The sequence below is a fragment of the Jaculus jaculus genome, chromosome 18 (assembly GCF_020740685.1).
Source record: "Jaculus jaculus isolate mJacJac1 chromosome 18, mJacJac1.mat.Y.cur, whole genome shotgun sequence".
Classification (NCBI taxonomy): domain Eukaryota; kingdom Metazoa; phylum Chordata; class Mammalia; order Rodentia; family Dipodidae; genus Jaculus; species Jaculus jaculus.
The window spans coordinates 33,350,866-33,369,360 of NC_059119.1; the positions used below are offsets into that span (position 1 = coordinate 33,350,866).

At 45.9% G+C, this 18,495-nt stretch overlaps 1 protein-coding gene across 3 annotated transcripts in view; it reads left to right on the top strand.

Moving 5' to 3' along the window:
• The window catches only part of Dcp1b (decapping mRNA 1B), a 58,619-nt gene extending 40,448 nt beyond the window's left edge, over window positions 1–18,171 (top strand). For 2 of the 3 annotated variants that reach the window (XM_045137302.1, XM_045137304.1), the window contains 6 exons: window positions 1,973–2,039; window positions 4,021–4,156; window positions 8,943–9,068; window positions 10,427–11,146; window positions 14,964–15,212; window positions 18,037–18,171. In XM_045137302.1, the coding sequence (XP_044993237.1) occupies window positions 1,973–2,039; window positions 4,021–4,156; window positions 8,943–9,068; window positions 10,427–11,146; window positions 14,964–15,212; window positions 18,037–18,117 (1,379 nt within the window). In that variant the 3' untranslated portion in view covers window positions 18,118–18,171. The remainder of the gene's footprint in view (window positions 1–1,972; window positions 2,040–4,020; window positions 4,157–8,942; window positions 9,069–10,426; window positions 11,147–14,963; window positions 15,213–18,036) is intronic. The other variant, XM_045137303.1, reaches the window with a different exon arrangement.
• The last annotated feature ends 324 nt before the right edge of the window (window positions 18,172–18,495 follow it).

Here is an 18,495-nt window from a genome sequence, read left to right on the forward strand (position 1 = left end):
TTTAAAAAAAAAGAGGAAAGTGCTCATAAAAGAGCAGTGCCTTCGGAACACTGATGTCCTCACTCTCTTCGATGCGCTGAGGAGGAGTATTTCTCCTGGAGAGGGTGCCTCAGGGCAGATAAAACTGGGGCTTTTCTCCCACTTTCCCCTTCTCATGTGAGGATCCCACAAGCACTCAATTATTGCAAAGACAAGTTTAACTCTGAGCACTCTTGACAAGTTAGTAATTCATAAGGTGCCTGTTCTAAGATATTTGTCTCATATGCCATTGAAAGGACAGTTCCTGTTATCTTTCAATGTTCAGATCATTACTATCATACGTCTTTGGGTGTTGATGAGGCAAGTGGGGGAAAAGAATAGTTAGAAAATCAAAGCTGTCTTCGTGACAAAAATGTACAATTAAATGTTTGGAAAGTTTACATTTTGTAAATGTTATCCTTTTACAGTATTTTTGTTGGTTTTCATTGCTCTCTCATAATATTGCTGATATTTTCAATGAAGATTGTAAAGATGCACATGTAGTACATGTGTTATTTACACGCAACGAGATCATCAACTAGATATTCAAAAATGGGTTCTGCAACTATTTCATTCAGCCCAGTACAAAAGTGATAGAGCTAGGCACATACTAAATTTCTTTATCTTTTTAAAGGTCTTCAGCTTTTTTTTTTCTTTTTTTCTTCCTTTCTTTCTTTTTTTCCCCTGAGGTAGGGTCTCGCTCTAGCCCAGGCTGACCTGGAATTCACTATGTAGTCTCAGAGTGGCCTCGAACTCACAGCGATCCTCTTACCTCTGCCTCCCGAGAGCTGGGATTAAAGGCATGTACCACCATGTTTGGTGGTCTTCTGCTTTTTTAAAAATATTTTATTTATTTGAGGAGGGGGGGAGAAAGAGAAGAGAGAGAGAGAGAGAATATGGGCATGCCAGAGCCTCTTGCTACTGTAAAAGAACTCCAGATGCATGTGCCACTTTGTACAGCTGGCTTTACATGGATACTGAGGTATTGAACTGGGACTGGCAGACTTTACAAGCAAGCAACTTTAACCACTGAGACATCTCTCTGGCCCACATACTAAATTTAGTGTGCAACTGATTGGGGAAAAATAATCATTAAATGAATTAATTAGAGCTATATTATACCACATGTCTTTTTGTTACTAAATGATTAAATCTTTTAACATTTGTACATTTTCTGCATAGATATTTTTAAGTGAGATTTATTATTAAAATGTGTTTCCCAGTTCCCTATTCTAACAGCTCATAAAGACAATGTTTCAGTTAACATATTTCTGACAGAAAGAGAGGGTTTAAGGTTTCTAGACATAATTTTAGCATCAGGTTTCTGAATAGTTCAAAATAAAAATGAAATGTTTGTGAAATGTGCAAATGGCATAGAGAAACAATAGTGTCTCATAGCCGAGAAGTTTAGAAATACTGATTTCATTTTCAATCTGTATTCACTTGTTGAAGGAGCATTTAACAAATGCCTGTTCAATTATGCTGCTATATTTTTAAGGAAAACAGACTTCATTCTCTCTCTCTCTCCCTCTCTCTCCCTCTCTCTCTCTCTCTCTCTCTCTCTCTCTCTAACTTGTGTGTGCGTATACAAAACCACCAAGATTTCCAATGTCATATTTTTAAGTTTTAACTCTAATGACTGGTTTCATTTATCTAATAATTTTAAATGAGCTGGGCACAATGGTGTACGCCTTTAATCCCAGCACTCAGGAGGCAGAGGTAGGAGGATCACCGTGAGTTCGAGGCCACCCTGAGACTACATAGTGCATTTCAGGTCAGACTGGACTAGAGTAAAACTCTACTTTGAAAAACCCCAGTAACAATAATAATAATAATAATAATAATAATTTTTAATGAATGGATTCAATACAGAAATTATTATGTATTTTATCCACTGAGATTCTGTGTATTGTGTGGCTTTACAGATGCTCCTAACTTGGTGTGTTTTTTACAGTGTCCATATATGGAATTTGGTTTTATGATAAGGAAGAATGCCAAAGAATTGCAGAACTTATGAAAAAGTAAGTGCCCAAGAGGCTAAATGTTTTTCAGGACCGGGTGCTTTTGTCTGTATTTTAAAGTGTGTGCAGCGACTCCGTAATCTTCACAGGAAGCGTACCATGGTGTCATCTCCACCATGCTCAACGAACACCTGGCACTACTTAATAAATGGAAAGAAAGCTGAGAACGGGCTTGCTGTTCTTTCCCTAGGTCTGCCTTCCGCAGTGATCCAGCTCACTTTTCTGTCCATGTGAAATGGATGACAGTTGTCCTTGCCATTTACTTTTCGCTGTTCTCAGGTAGCATCTCGCTCTATCCCAGATTGACCTAGAACTCAACTGTGTAGCCCATGCTGGCCTCAAACTCCTGAGTACTGGAATGAAAGGTGTGAGCCACTTTGACTTGGTATTTCTTAACATGTAGAACCATCCAGAAAGCCTGCTTCAGATCTTCCAAGACCGTCCACCCCCCCACACACACACTTCCTTCCTGCCCTAAACACTTTCCTTTCAACTACGAGTGAATGTTTAAGGAGGTGGGAATTCCCCCATGCCTCCGACATGGAGTACCTAGGACAGTCTTTAGCTCTCATCTCCGGAAACGTCTGAGTTCATGTTAGTTTAGTTATCGGTGTGCTCTGAGTCTCATTCCCTCTCTCCCTCCTCTCCTCATTAGTCTCTTTCATTTAGTCTCATGGTAGAAAGCACCTATGCTCTGGTTCTGGAAACTTCACTGCCATCTGACTTTTCCACTCCTGGCTTCTAGGTTTGCACTGGAGGGAGATACAGGTCAGATTGGTGGACTCTGACCAGTTCAGGGCCTCGCTGCTCACTGTGAACCAGTCACTGAATGTGCTGTCCGTGGAATGGGCAAGAGCCCCAAAATCCAGGCCATTTCCCACTCATGCTGCATGCCCGCCCTGTGCGCACAATGCCGACCCAGAGCTGGCCCAGCTCTAAATCCAGGGCAGTGAAGTGAAAAAGCGACCCCCAAAGAAATGAAAACTGGGAGGTGCTTTTGGTTTTTAATAAGTAAAATTGACTCCTGAAAATCTTACTGTGTAAGCCAATTTTAAGCAGCTAGCTCAAGTTGCAGGTGGTGATTAAATGTGTTCAAGCTGGTGTTTACCAACATAACAACTAGTTCCCAGAATATTCATGTCATTGTAAATTGTGCAGTGGATAATAATAGCAGGATTTCATATAGATTTAAAAAAATACACCCTGTAGTTCAGCCAAGAGGCCTTGGTAGACCGTCAGCACTCTGCAGTAATAGCCTGACAGCTCAGGCAGGAAATTGATTGCTGATTTGTGTGGATTCATATCTTTTCCCCAGTTCGAAGTAAACCTCTCGGTAAATTCTTGCTTCTTATTTAGCATAAACTCCATGGCATTAATCAAAGATTTTGAGGTGAAATTCAAAGAACAGGGAAAAAGGTATATTTCTTGATGTCTCCTTGGAGCGCGTCAGGCAGTATGGCCAAAGTTAAGACTTCCGTGTCCCTGAACTGCCAGAAAACAGCAGGGTTTGGGGTGACGTTCAACCTTGCTTGACCTCAAGGCATTCAGTGCTCAGGAGGAAGGGCCCTCGGCAAGGCCGTTCCTGTCCGCTTGAGCTTGAGCATTCTAAACAGGGCTTCCTCCACAATCAGTCAACGACTCGGCCATAGTAAAGCAGGTTCCGCCCTGCACACTCACAGCAGCGCTGGGTAACACCTCCCCCAACAAGTAGGACTGTGTCAGTAACTTTGGACAGAAAACAAGTGGGATGGGATTGGGTCTACAGGTCACAGCCTGCCAACCCGTACTCTTGACTCGTGTGTATGGCCAGTGGACTCCACTCAAGACCACAGCTCTCGTTTTTCTGCTTTAAGTACCTAACCAATCTTTTTTTTCTAAGTTGGTTACAGTAGAATAAAAACAGGTGAGATCTCAGATAGTTTTAGAAACCATTGACATGGACTTAGTTTTTCTGATGTGCGTCTTTCCCTGTTTTCCCCAGCCTAACTCAGTACGAGCAGTTAAAAGCCTGTCAGGGAGCTCGATCGGAAGTCTCCCCCATGACCTTCAGCTCAGGAGAGGGCCGAGAAGTAGACATCCTGCAGATGCTCACCAAGGCCAAAGATGAGTACACAAAGGTAAGCCCTTGCTCTTCTTTGACCGCAGTGAGAAAGTCACCATTGAGAAGGACTCTGGGCTTGTCCAAAGACAAGTTAATCAAAACAAAATATATTTGCTTTTAGTGGGTTCATTAGATGGTTCCTTTTTTTAAATATAATAAAAGTTAGCCCAAAATATCAATAGCTTTCATACACAGTATCCATTAGAAGATGTGCTAGAAGAGCTGACTGCATTTACAGTAGTGACTAATTACATGAAATCCCTTCACGTAAAATTCTCAAGTCAGTCTTGGTGGTGGTATATGCCTGGAATCCCAGCTTTTGAAGCTCAAGCCAAGCTCATGTTCCAGATCAGCCTGAGCTGTATAGAGTCCCTGTCTCAAAAACAAAACAGAGGGCTGGAGAGATGGCTTAGCGGTTAAGCGCTTGCCTGTGAAGCCTAAGGACCCCGGTTCGAGGCTCAGTTCCCCAGGTCCCACGTTAGCCAGATGCACAAGGGGGCGAACGCGTCTGGAGTTCGTTTGCAGAGGCTGGAAGCCCTGGCGCACCCATTCTCTCTCTCTCCCTCTATCTGTCTTTCTCTCTATGTCTGTCGCTCTCAAATAAATAAATAAAAAATGAACAAAAAAAATTTAAAAAAAAACCAGAACAACACACAAACAAACAAACAAAAAAAAAACAGTGTAAAAGTAGTCTTGAATACTTACAATATATGTCCCATTCTTGTTTAAGAAATGAGAAGCCTGGGACTGGAGAAATGGCTTAGCAATTAAGGCACATGCCTATGAAGCTTAAGGATCCAGGTTCGATTCTCCAGGTCCCACGTAAGCCAGATGCACATGGTGGTACCTGCGTCTGGAGTTTGTTTGCGGTGGCTGGAGGCCCTGACGTGCCCATTCTCTCTCCCCCTCCCCTCTTCTCTCTGTCTCTAATAAGTAAATAAATAGAAATAAATTTTTTTGAAAAATGAGAAGACTGAACATAAAGGTCTCACTTCTCTCTATACATTTGGGGTCATCCCGAAACAAATACCACTGGTTTCTTTTCTTCTTTTCCTGAGCAGACAAGATGTTTATCAGGTTCATGTGGAGAGATATACAAGAAGGGAAAAAACTAGATCCCTGCAGAAAGCAGCAGTGGTGGCAGGAGGTGAGGTGGGAGCTGGATGGCGCAGAGGTGGAAGGCTCAGTCACGTTCTACTGATGGTAAACATGGGTCACAAACACTTAAGAGAGCGTGGATTGCTGGTATTCACCACACACTGATAGGCCAATGGGAGAGGTGGAAGGCCAGAATTAGATCCAATTATATACGAAATTTAGGATGTGATAAAGGTAACTATTTTAAATCAGTTATTAAGGATAGATATTTTTTAGGGCTGGAGAGGTGGCTTAGTAGTTAAGGCATTTGTCTGCCAAGCCAAAGGACCTCAGTTTGATTCCCCAGGACCCACGTAAGCCAGATGCACAAGGAGGCGCATGTGTCTGGAGTTTGTTTGTAGTAGCTGGAGGCCCTGGCGCCCCCATTCTATCTCTCTGTCTCTCTGTGTCTGTCTCTCTCTCTCAAGTAAGTAAATAAATAAAAATAAAGTTTAAAAAAAGAATAGATTTTTAAATAAATAGTGCTAAAGCAACTAGGGCTTATTTAGAAATGTACAAAATTGAAACTGTACCTCAAACCACATACCAGGATAAATACCAAAGGAAATAGAAACTCTAGTTCCAGTAGAAAACTTATTTGGATTTGTTTGCAATCTAAGAAAAGGGAAGTCTTCCTGACTGTATCTTAATACCTCAAACCAATTAATTTCAACTATAAAAAAGTGATTTTGTTGTTGTTGTTGTTTTGAGGCCAGGTCTCACTCTAGCTCTAGCTGACCTGGAACTCTGTAGTCCCAGGCTGACCTCAATCTCACAGCAATCCTCCTGCCTCTACTTCCCAAGTGCAGGGATTAAATGTGTGCACCACCATTCCTGACAAAAAAAAAAAAAAGCAACATAACAATTGAGAAAGAAATTTTTTTCATGTGTACACAGTTATCTGAGCCCAGGCCTGTATCCTTGAGTTCTAATTCAGCAGCTGAGCTGGAAAACACCTTGGAAACTGTGGGCTCTGGATGCACAATCTGGCGCCTGTCACTCAGGCCGTGTCAGAGGCAGTGGGAGGGCTTCATGAATCATCCCATGTTAGCAACTACCTAGTTGGCCAGATTAACGGGTAATATAGTGAATCAGTATTTGAAATGATGAGGCTTGTCTCTTTATGAAAATGTAATTTATAGTGAGTGGTTTGGAATACTTCATTTAAATTATTCTGTTTATGCAAGAAGTCATCTAATTAAGATGATGTTAGTAATTTTTAAATTAGTGATTTGCATCAACTTTACCTTTTTGGAAGTATTTTAAAAACTCTCCCTACTCTAGTCCAGATGTGTTATTTCTATGATTATTTATCAGTAAAGCTTATTAGATTGTTCATTTTTAAACTCTTCCACTTTAAGTAATCTATTTTAATCCATGTTAAGTAATTTTAAGTAATCAGTGATCTAAGAGTTTATGGGTCCTCTGGGTTGATGTTGGTGGTAATACTGTATGGGACTGAATGAAGCAAGAAAACTTAAATTTGTAATTGACTTCTACCCAAGTGTTGTAATTACCTTCTTGTTGGTGGAATAAAGCACCTGACCAAAAATGTTAATGTTGCAGCTAGTTTCTTGTCGCTGGCACAAAGCACACAGTCAGGAGCAGCTGATAGGAGGAAAGGGTTGATTTTGGCTTACAGGCTCAAGGGGAAGCTCCATGATGGCAGGGAAAGCAATGGCACGAGCAGAAGCTGGATATTGCCCCCTGGCCAACATCAGGTGGACAATAGCAACAGTAGAGTGTGCCAAACACTGGCGAGAGGAAACAGTACGCTGCCTCCAGGAGGCGTTAATTCCCAAATCTCCATCAGCTGGGAACCTAGCATTCAGAACACCTGAGTTTATGGGGAACACCTGAATCAAACCAGCACATAAGATGTTGCAGTTACCTTCCTGTGGCTGAAATAAAGCACTTGACCAAAAGCAGGTGATGGCAGGGAAGTTTTTTATTTCGGCTTACAGTCTCAAGATCTTACTAATGGCAGGGGAAACATGGCATGAGCAGAGGCTGGACATCTCTTCCGCAGCGTCAGGGGGAAACAGCAGTAAGAGAGTAAGCCAAACTCTGGCAAAGGGGAGCTGGCTACAACATCTCTGAGCCTGGCCCTCGGCAACACACCTCCTCCAGCAAGGCTCCACCTCCCACATGGCCTCTACCTGTGGACCAAGCACTCAAAATGCATGAGTTCATGAGAGACATCTGATTCAGACAGCTAAATTCTGCCCTGCCCTTGGTCCCCATAAACTGATGACCATCCATGATGTAAAATGCAATGCATTTAGTCCATCTTTAAAAGTCCCCAAGTCTTTATCAGTCCCAACACTGTTCGAACAACCCCATAGTCCAAGGTCTCCTAAAGCCAAAAACACATACTGGCACAGAGTAAGCATTCACACTGCAGAAGATGGCATCGTAAGGAAAGACTGAACCAATGCAAGTGTGAAACAAACAGTGAACATCAAATTCTGTATCTCCCAATCCTGATATCTGTACCCAGCGATGAAGTTTATGGGGCTCCAGTTCCACCCCTTTAGCTGGGCTGCTCGCAGCCTGGGGAGAACTCCACCCCGAGCCAGCAGCTGTTCTTGATAACTGTTCTGTAGTCCAGTTCCAAAAGTTCTGAGGTCTCCACTTCAACGCCCAGCTAATCCTCCTGGCTCCATCAGCCTCCATGCATGGGCTTCAACTGCCTCATATTATCCAATGGCTGTTTCCAAAATACAAACTCTGGTGCAATACCTTGAGGCTGAGACTTGAAGTAGCATTGCAAGTCAGCCAATCATACAGTGAGGGCTAGGGTTCCATTTTCTGTAACTTGAGCCCTGTGGTGCCTAGAGAGTAGAGTATCTCTCCAAGATGCACGCCAGAAACCTTCAGATCATGTATGTCAGTCTTGAGTTGGGAATTTTTCTTTCTGAGCTTCCGCTTTTCCCTTAATAGTTTATCCAGAGATGTTAGAAGCAACCAACCAGCATCATTTGTCTTACTTTCCCATAAATATTCAAAAATTTTAGATACAGAGTCACTAAATCACTTACTCTTTACAAAAAAAAATGACTCAGGATTATCAAATCTGTCTCACAGTTCTTTAAATAGTTCAGTCAGGCATGGTGGCACACACCTTTAGTCCCAGCACTTGGGAGGCAGAGGTAGGAGGATCACTGTGAGTTCGAGGCCATTCTGAGACTACATAGTGAATTCCAGGTCAGCCCAGGCCAGAGCAAAATCCTACCTGGGAAAACCGAAAGAAAAAAAAAAGTTCACACCGTGGATTAAGCACTCTGCTTTTTAGCAGTAAAGCTTTTAGTAGCTCTAAACTTGGAGTGCCAGCCCCAGATAACACCAAGCCTACTAGAGAACCCAACCTTACCATTCTGGTTCTGTAGAACCACAACCCCCCTCCAAGCGAGACCCCACCTCCCCAATTGCCCCCACCCAAGGGCCATGCATTCGTAACATAGGAGTTTATGGGGGACATCGACTCAAGCCAGCACACAGGGAAAGGGGCCATCCTTTTTGCATGAAATCCATAAAATGATGAGAAACAAGAAGCTAAAAGTGGGCATTCTTTAAAAAGCATGTTTACATCAGTAATAAAAAATATATACATGCATGAAAGTTTTGAAAATGGAAAGATAATCTTTAAATTGTTTCCATTTCAGTGTAAAACCTGTTCTGAGCCAAAACAGATAACCAGTTCTGCCATTTATGACAACCCTAATCTCATCAAACCAATCCCCATGAAACCTAGTGACAACCGGCAGCAGCGAATCCCTCTGCCTGGCCAGGTATGAGTCCTCTGCTTTTCACCCACGGCATCTCTAGAGTCCTCAACGAGCTTTACCCAAGAGCAGCAGGGGGAGGGTTTGGCGCTGAGGAAGGAGGCTCAGGGTCCGTCCAAGAAAGAGAGGTTTCCTGCTGCCGAGTACTATATTACTGCTACCTCGCTCTTCCTAGAAGAAGAGCTTCTATTACCACATGCCATGCCCATAGCCCGTGGACTGGAACGCTGAAGATCATGTCTTTTAAAAACAACAGATGCTGCTGACATCGTCCGAGACAGACACATTACATACTAGATGCCCATTCCTCTGGAGTCGGCTGCTCCTAAGACCGTGGACGCATAATAGAACGTAACATTTCCGAGCACCTCTCTGTACCGGCCACAGTGCCAGTGTATGGCATGGGGTACCTGTTCAGAACAGTCTCGGAGCCAGGGAGTAGTAACCCCCACAGCCTGGGCTTGTTGGCACGTTTGCAATAGAAATATAAATATTAAAGAAGCTTGTGTAGCGCTGTGTGTAGAATGTGTTAATCAGAACAGTACAGCAGTGATAAATCTTGCTAATTTGCAGAGCGCATTAGTAATTGTAAATGTAATGTAGCTCTGTCGTTTTATCATGGTTATTTCTAAAAATTTTTTTTCCAAAGAATTAGTTTAGATCAGTCCTGAAATTGAACATGAGCCAAAAGATGTAAAATAAAAGTCTTCTACTGAATTTTGCAAAAAAAAGGAACTTTTCTAATTTCTCTTAGCTCTTTTAAAATTGCTTTCCATGAGAATTTTATGTTCAGTTTTAATAGAGGAACCAGACTACATTGACTTTCAGATGCAGTGTATGTTCTCACACAAAAGGGGAGCAGCCTCAAGAGGTAAGGCTGACACAGAATGACGGTAGTTTAAAAGCCACTGGTACACAGATGAAAATATCAAGTTAAATTAAATGACTTCTTTCCTTCCAGGCCTAGGCTTCTATAATTCAGTGAAAAGCTACAAGGAACCCACAAATCCTGGTGTCCTGTGTATTTTCAGTACCACTGCATTCAGCAACCCTAGGTGGACCCTTGCTATAGGGATGGGTACTTTGCAGTTCATATAATTTTGTACCCCAATCTGTGAGCCACAGGCCCCTCAAAATCACATCCCATTTTATCATCTGACCAGATGCTACAATAATCTTGGGCCTATGAGGGGAGAATACTGTACAACTGTAAAAGTCTTTAAGTTTTCCAAGTTCATATTTTTTCATCTTTTGTAATTGATCCTTTCTAAATAAGTAAATAACCATCAAGTAAGATATGTCCCCCCCCCTCATATCAAAATTTTATGTGCACCCTTTTTCAGACATGCTTTTTTTTCTTCTAGGCCTTAGACCCTGAGCCCAAACACCTATCCTTAAAAGCCCTGTTTGGGAAGCACGACAGAGCTCCCTGTCAGGAAGCTGTGGGCCCCCCACGGACCTTCTACCACCACCACCACCACTACCATCACCATCACCAGCAGCAGCAGCAGCAGCGAGAGAAGCTTCTGGTTCAGCACGGGCTCTCGTGCTCCCTACCCTGCGAGGAAGCCAGCAGGCTCTCTCCCCCCGCCGAGAAGCAGCTCTGCCCAGCCATTCGGAAACTCATAGTCAGGAACCCCGAGCAGCCCCCGCCAGAAGAGGGTGGCAGGCCCAGGGCTGCGCAGGGTCTTCCTCCGGGACCCGTGCACCCAGGAGCCTGGAGCGCCGGGACGTCGCCCGGCCCGCGCAGCCCCTGCGGGAGCCGGCACCTGCTAGCCCAGCTCCAGAGCCCCAGCGGTGGCCTTGCGCGGGGCGAGGGACCCCGGGCCGCGGAGAAGGAGCAGGGCGCGCCGCCAGGGCCGGCTCTGGCCCTCTCTGGCAGCCAGGAGAGCAGCCCCAGGGTCGTCCACCCTCAAGAGCTGCTCAGGAAGCTGCAGGCCGTGCAGCAGGAGCAGCAGCTGCAGGCAGGTCCTCGGCCGGCCTTGGCGGCCAGGTTTCCCGTGGCGGCACAGGACTCAAGGAGCGGGAAGCCCTCGGAGGCCTGGGTGGGCCGAGCAGCTGGCACCGAGAACCCCCTGCAGCAGGTAAAGACCTACTAGGGTCTACTGGGGAGACACTTCTCCAGGAGCGCCCCACGCACCCGCTTCTGCTTAGGACAGGCCCCCCCAAGCCCCTCTGTGCACCTCCTCGCCCGTCACTCTGCAAAGAGCCACTTCGCCTGGCTTAGCAGCCTGGCGCTCCCTTCCCTTGTAGTTAGTTTTGTACCACCAGAGACATGGAAAAACCCTCTACTCTGTGCCCATGGTGGTCTATGGCAGTCTGCGCCAATGTCGTGGATGGCAAACAGCTATCTGCCTCCTGGTGTTCTTTGCCTGGTCTGTTACTGCTTGCCTTGGTGCTAGTGACTGTTTTGAGCACTTCCTACATGCTAGGCAGGCACCGTGGTGCGCAGGAGTGGAGAAAGCAAACTCTTTTCTCTCCAGCCTGCAACGCTGTAGGCTTTTTTTTTTCTTTCTTTTTTTTTTTTGAGGTAGGGTCTCACTCTAGCCCAGGCTGGCCTCACAACAATCCTCTTACCTCAGCCTCCATGCACCATGACACCAGGCCTTTTTAAAATTATTTTTTATTATTTTTATTTTATTTGTTTACTTGAGAGAGCGAGAAAGAAAGGCAGAGAGAGAATGGGCATGCCATGGCCTCCAGCCACTGTAAACAAACTCCAGACACATGCATCACCTTGCGCATGGCACGTCTGGCCCGCGTGGGTCCTGGGGAATCAAACTGAGGGCCTTTGGCTTTGCAAGCAAATCTCTTAACCTCTAAGCCATCTCTCCAGCCCTATTTTTTAAAAAATATTTTATTTGTATTTATTTATTGGAGAGAGAGGAAGAGTCAGAGAGAGAGAATGGACATGCTAGAGCCTCCAGCCATTGCAAACGAACTCCAGACACATGCACCACCTTGAGCCTCTGGCTTACGTGGGTCCTGGGGAATCGAATCTGGGTCCTTTGGCTTTGCAGGCAAGTGCCTTAGCCACTAAAGCCATCTCCCCAGCCTTAAATTATTTTTTATTTGGTGGGTGTGATGGCACACGCCTTTAATCCTAGCACTGGGGAGGCAGAGGTAGGAGGATCACCATGAGTTCAAGGCCACCCTGAGACTACACAGTGAATTGTAATCAGCCTGGGCTAGAGCAACACCCTACCTTGAAAAACCAAATAACATCTTTAAAATATATATTTTTTTAATTTATTGGCAAGGAGAGAAAGAATGAGAATGGGTGCACCAGGGCCTCCTGCCACTACAAATGAACTCCAGATGCATGCACCACTTTGTGCTTCTGGCTTTATTGAATACTGGGGTGAACCTGGCTCAGCTGGCTTTGCAAGTAATTCCTTTAACCACTGAGCCATCTCTCCATTCCTCCTCTAGATTCTCGAAGTAAACAGAAAAAAACATATTCAAGCTAGAGCTGGGGGCTAGGGAATGGCTCTGTGGGTAAGAGCACTGGCTGCATATGCATGAGGACCAGGGGGCACCTCGTTTGCCTGGAGTCAATTCCCCAGCTTCCCTGTAAACCTCTGAGTGTGGCCACGCATGCCCGTGAGCCCAGTTCCCCAGGGTGCCAAGAGCAGAGTATCACTGGGGCTCACTGGTCAGTGCTGGGTTCAGTGGTTCTGTCTCGGGAAACAAGCAGAAGACAGAGGACTAGACACCTACGTGTACTTCTCACCTCCACTTTGCAGGCACAAGCTACCAGAGAGTGGAGCATAGTGTCACCTCTAGAAATAGTTCATGCTTCTGGGAAGATGGTTCTCAGTACCTGAGGCCATGAGAAAGTCACCTGCCTGTGGTGACATCTGGAGGTCTGACCAAATTTGTTTCCTTTTGAATTGGCCCAGATTCACTGAAAATGCACTGGGTTTAAAGATCACGTCATGGTAGGAGGGCAGGGAAGACAGCTTAGTAGGAAAAGTGCTTGCCTTCCAAGCATAAGGACTTGAGCTTAATCTCAAATACCCATGCAGAAATGCCAGGCGTGCACCTATAATCTCCTTGCTGGGGAGGCAGAGACAGGAGAATCCCTGGAGCTTGCTGGCTAACCAATCTAGCTTAACTGGTGAGCTCCAAGCCACTGATAGACACTGTCTCAAAAAGAAGTGGCCAGTGTCCCTGAAAGTAATGCCCGAGGTTGTCTGCTAGTCTCCACTTTCACACACACACGCGAACATACAAATTTGCAGCACACCACACACACACACACACACACACACACACACACACACACACATATACACATGCAAAGAAACAAAAGAAAGGCCAGAAGTTCTCTCTACTTATTATATACATGTTTCCATGGGTCTTTTTTCAAAATATATTATTATTTATTTATTTGAGAGGGAGAGGAAGAAGTAGATAGAAAGAATAGGCATATAGGGCCTCCAGCCACTGCAAACAAACTCCAGGCGCACGCGCCACTTTCTGCATCTGGCTTACGTGGGTCCTGGAGAATTGAACTCCAGCCCATAGACTTCGTAGGCAAGCATCTCAACTCCCAAACCATCTCCGCAGCCCCCATGGGTCTTTTTGACATGTTTTGTGACATAGCTCGTCACAGCTCCTCAGAAATTGTTCGCTTTTGTAGAGTAAAAGCCAGGATCATGCCCTAGTTTTAGATATGTGAGCCCTAGTCAAATGCAGTCCTTCTACCAAACAAATGACTGATATCTCATCCTCACCTCCACTGCAATGCCACACTGGCCCTCCTTTTTATAATATCTGCATTGGGGTTTCTTTTTGGTAATCTAAAATCAGAAAATCAGGGTTAATAGTCTGACTTAAATGTCTGCGTACACAAATCTTTTTTTTTTTTTTTTTTCTTTTCAGTTCTCACAAATGTCAAGAGCCAAATAAGGAAAGGGTACATTCTGTCAGCCCACACTGTGCTCTTCCTAATGCTGGGACTCCTCCTCCGGGGAGCGTCAGCTCTTAGCACCTCTCGGATAGCAAACATGGAAAGCTAAAAGAAACAACAGCCCACCTACCTCTAGGCCATTTTCTGTCTGTCCCAAGACTACAAGGCAGCGATGCTAAAACTCTTGCTACTTCAAAACCGCTGCTTCTCTGCTGCCCATCTTGTGAGTGTTGGGACTCTTGGAGACAGAGAAAAACTCCTTTTTCTTACCTAAGTTTTCAACACATGGTAGCCGTAGGAGTCAGTCAAACCTAAGCTATGTCACTTGCATAACTGGAAAAGCCATTGGAAAACTTGTTTTTAGGCCTGCCAGCCAACTGACTTAGATAGGTTCACCAAACTGGTCACAGTGCGCCAAGTTCCATATAACCCATGTCCCCTGTCCCATGGCCCATCCACCCCCACCCCGGCCTGTAAAATCTTGCTCTCTGCAGGCAGGCAGGTCCTTCGGGGAAGGACCAGAAGGGCCAGATTCACAAATCACAGTTCCTCCTAGTGACCGAAAGGAAGGCAGAGGGCCCCTGTCCTTGGAGAGGCAGGTCCCGGGGTCACGTTTGCCCCTGACAAGCACGTGCAGGCACTCCTGTGAGTGGTGGGAGACGGCGTAGTGAGCAGCTAGCGCTTGCTGAGGCCAGCAGTCTTAAATGTGTGCTGCCAAATAATGAAGATAAGCCGGAAAAGCATCTCCCTCTGAAGCCAGGCTTCTTGTAAAACAGGCACAGACTCAGCACACCGTTCCAGCTTAGGGATTGCTAAGGACGATGCCCAGAGCAAGCAGGGGCTAGTTACCTGTCAGCTTCGCCCACCCAGGAAACAGTTTCCACTGAACACCCCATACCATGATTGCGAGCAGGGCCTCTTGATTTCCTTGCATTTTGTGGGGTGCCCCTAACCCTCCCTTCTCTGCATGTCTTTGCCGTGAGCAGGTTGACTCACCAAAGTGCATCCCTCCTCCAGTGGCTCCTTCTCTTCTCGTGCCCCCCATGGTCTTCACACAGCCCACCTGTGCTCTGCTGAGGGACCCTGATAGCAGACTCATGACCCTGGGAGGCCAGGGACCGCCTGCTGCCTCCCCCAACCCCCTCCTGCCTCTGCAGAGCTGGGAGCCCTCCGCCGCGACTGGCAAGCCCCTCTCCAGGATGCAGCTCCAGGAGGCCCTGCTGAACCTTGTCCAGGTGAGACTTGCCGACTCCTAGCCCATTCCACTCAGATCACACTGTCCCAGGACTCTGTACGTTGACTTGGACATTGCACTTCTGTCCCTTCCATTCTGTGGACCTTTCGCTTCTCCCCGTAGTCTGGATTTTGTCTTCCTAATGCACCGATAGTAGTCACTCAGGCCAAGACCTCTGGCCTGAAGTCTCCTGTCAGGATATGGCCACCATGACAGACTGTTAGCTGTGCCGGCTTCGCACTCGTCAGCTTAACAGCCCCCGTGGTTCTGAGCTCGGGTGAACCAGACAATACTTAGAACACTTAAGTGTGGCCTCTGGCGTCTCAACCCTTCAAGGAATTCGTAATTTGGGGCCTCCAAGCTGCCACCTGTCAGAAAAGAAAGCAGCATGCATTGAGGAGTTAAGCAGTCACCCAGGGTATGCTGGGACCTCGGTGTTGGAAAGGGTCAGAGGGCCATCTTGGGCACGCTGTAGTCATAAGCGCCCACGAGCAGCTGGAACAAGAAAGTAGGAGAGGGCTGGAGAGATGGCTTAGCAGTTAAGCGCTTGCCTGTGAAGCCTAAGCATCCCGGTTCAAGGCTCGATTCTCTAGGACCCACGTTAGCCAGATGCACAAGGGGGCGCATGCGTCTGGAGTTAATTTGCAGTGGCCAGAGGCCCTGGCGTGCCCATTCTGTCTCTCTCTTTATCTGCCTCTTTCTCTCTCTCTGTCTGTCGCTTTCAAATAAATAAAAATAAACAAAAAAATAATAATAAAAGTAGGAGACAGGGAAGCAAGTACCCAGCCGTGACTGCTGCTGGTACAGCTTACAGATGGTTTGAAGCCTGCCAATTAATTAGGACAGGGCAGGATAAGAGGACTTCTTGTCGGTGCCGTTTCGCCTGACCTGTCTCTGAAACAAAGTAGTCTAAGCTGACACTTAGAGCTTTGTGTCTTGTACGACTTTAAGCTCCTCACATGTACTAACTCCTTCAGTCCTTATACAAGATATCGATCTGATTCTACAGATAAGGAAACTAAAGCTGTGGCAGACCTAATATCACACAGCCAGCAAGCAAGCAGAGCCGGGGTCACGCTGGGCTTCAGAGTACCCCTGGCCCCTGCACTGCCTGCAGAGGAGACCACAGAATGTTCTGGGCCTGGCTTGCATGCGGCAGAGCACACCACAGCGTGATGGTAGGCTTTAAGCCTCATCGATGCAAATGCCTCAGCTAATGTGTTTAGGAATCTAGTCGTAAGCAGTCTTTGAAGAAAGTGCTCGCAATACTTTGCTTAAGCATCAAATGGCTGCTGGAGAACATATTGTCTCCTCCTACGTTGGCCATGGATCTCTATTAGTGAAAACGGTTAAGATGGCATATTTTAGAGCAAATGAAAAAAAAAAAAAATGGGGCTGGAAGCCAGCACCTTACTTTAGAAGCATAATGGCACTCTGGTGTAAATAAGATGGGCAGGTGATTGAGCCTTCCTAAGTTATAAATCACGAATTCACAAATAAGTATTAGGATAAAATAATTCACCTTTGAAAACTACTCATGGTAAATTCAAAAGAATTTAGAGTAAGCATCTGCAAACTTCTTTACCATAAACAGTGGGGGGAAAGAAACTATTTAGTTTGGATTTTAAAGACCCTTACTTTTCCTGGCTCATTCCTTTCAGCTAGCACGGGCCTAAGACTGTATGTTGTGGCTTAGACCCTGCGCCCCTCTTCCTCCTCTTCTCTGTGGACATTTCACCTCTCTGCGTGGTCTGGACCTGGCTCTTCCTCCTGCCTGTTGGAAGTCACTCTGACCACTCGCGTGAAGTCTTCTTTGTTCAGACATGGTCTCACACACCCGGCGGTTTCCTACTTGTAGGAAGAACAGGGATGACCTGTGGTAAAAGAGAAGGGCTAATGGGGCATGTGGAATGTGTGAGGGCCACTGAGCCTTTGCAGGATCTGAGAGGAAGGGAAAGCCTCCAGCATTAAGACCCAAGAAAGCCACTGACTAGACCTGGGGTTCTCTCCCAGCATTTAGCCAGGCAGAGCTCAGGACTACTGATCTCTCAGCTGCCCATTCACCAAGGTGAAAAACCTGCTGTTTATGGGAAGAATCATGACGGCTTTGATAAGGTGCCAGTGGAGCATGCTGTAGGTAAAATCCTGATTAAAGCCAACGATAATGCACAAACACTATGGGACCTTTCAGAGCTACTATTAAACTCCAGAGCTGGGGAGGTGGCTTGGTGGGTAAAAGCACTTGTCGCACACGCATGGGGGTCTGAGAGGGCCAGGGTTTAAATCTTCATCACCCATGGAAACAGACGGCGTGGCCCCCTCACATGTCTGTAACCCAGTTCTATAGAAGCAGAGGCCAGAGAACAGCTGACTGTTTTCCTCTGGCCTCCACACATGTTCGTGGGCTGTGCATATGTACACATACACGTGCATACATACAACACACACACACCTCCTAAACCAGTACTGAGGTGGCATGACCTGTATCATTTTTTTTCCCAACTCATCCTTCTTGTAGCTGAGCCAGTTTATTTATGTGTGAGCCGTGATGTCCTGTGGCTTGGCTTCCCGCTTACACTGAGCGTCGTGAGCGTGGGCTTGTTCACATTCTGACCATGAAAACCCATCTCCGTCCCAGCCTTGCCTCCAGCCCACTTAATGCCCACACTTGCAGGCACACCCCGCCAGCTGTCAGCACAAGCCAGCAGGGATGAGCCACTTAGTACCAAGGCCAGTAGACCAGCTGAGCTACAGGCAGGAAGCCTTGGCTTTTGCCACTCAGATTTAACAGTCCCTTGTGTCTGTCTGTTGGCTTTATTTTCCAGAATGACGACAACTTCTTAAGCATAATCTACGAAGCCTATCTCTTCACTGTGACACAAGCGCCCGCCAGGAAGACCTCGTAACTGACACGTGAAAGCAAACGTGTGACACAACATGTTTCTCCCTTTTTAGCAAAGTATGGTAATAAAAGTAATGTTTTTGTACAATTACATTTCTTTTGGGCTTTTTTTAAATATTTCTGTTTAAGAATCGCATCCTTCAGCACACTTGTTACTAAGAATGGAGTAGGTAGAAACCTTTACTCAGGTCACATAGTGAATGCCAAGATTAATTTTCTTGCATTTATGAGGCCATTTTAAGAAGAATCGGGCTGTCAGTGGGAAGGGCCGGTCTATTAATGGCTGTTTATTAATAGCTCAGGGTGTTGAGAGATCAATGTCCTGGTGCTGGGCTCTGTGTGCCATGGTCCCTGACAACCACCAGGGGACAGTGTCACTCCA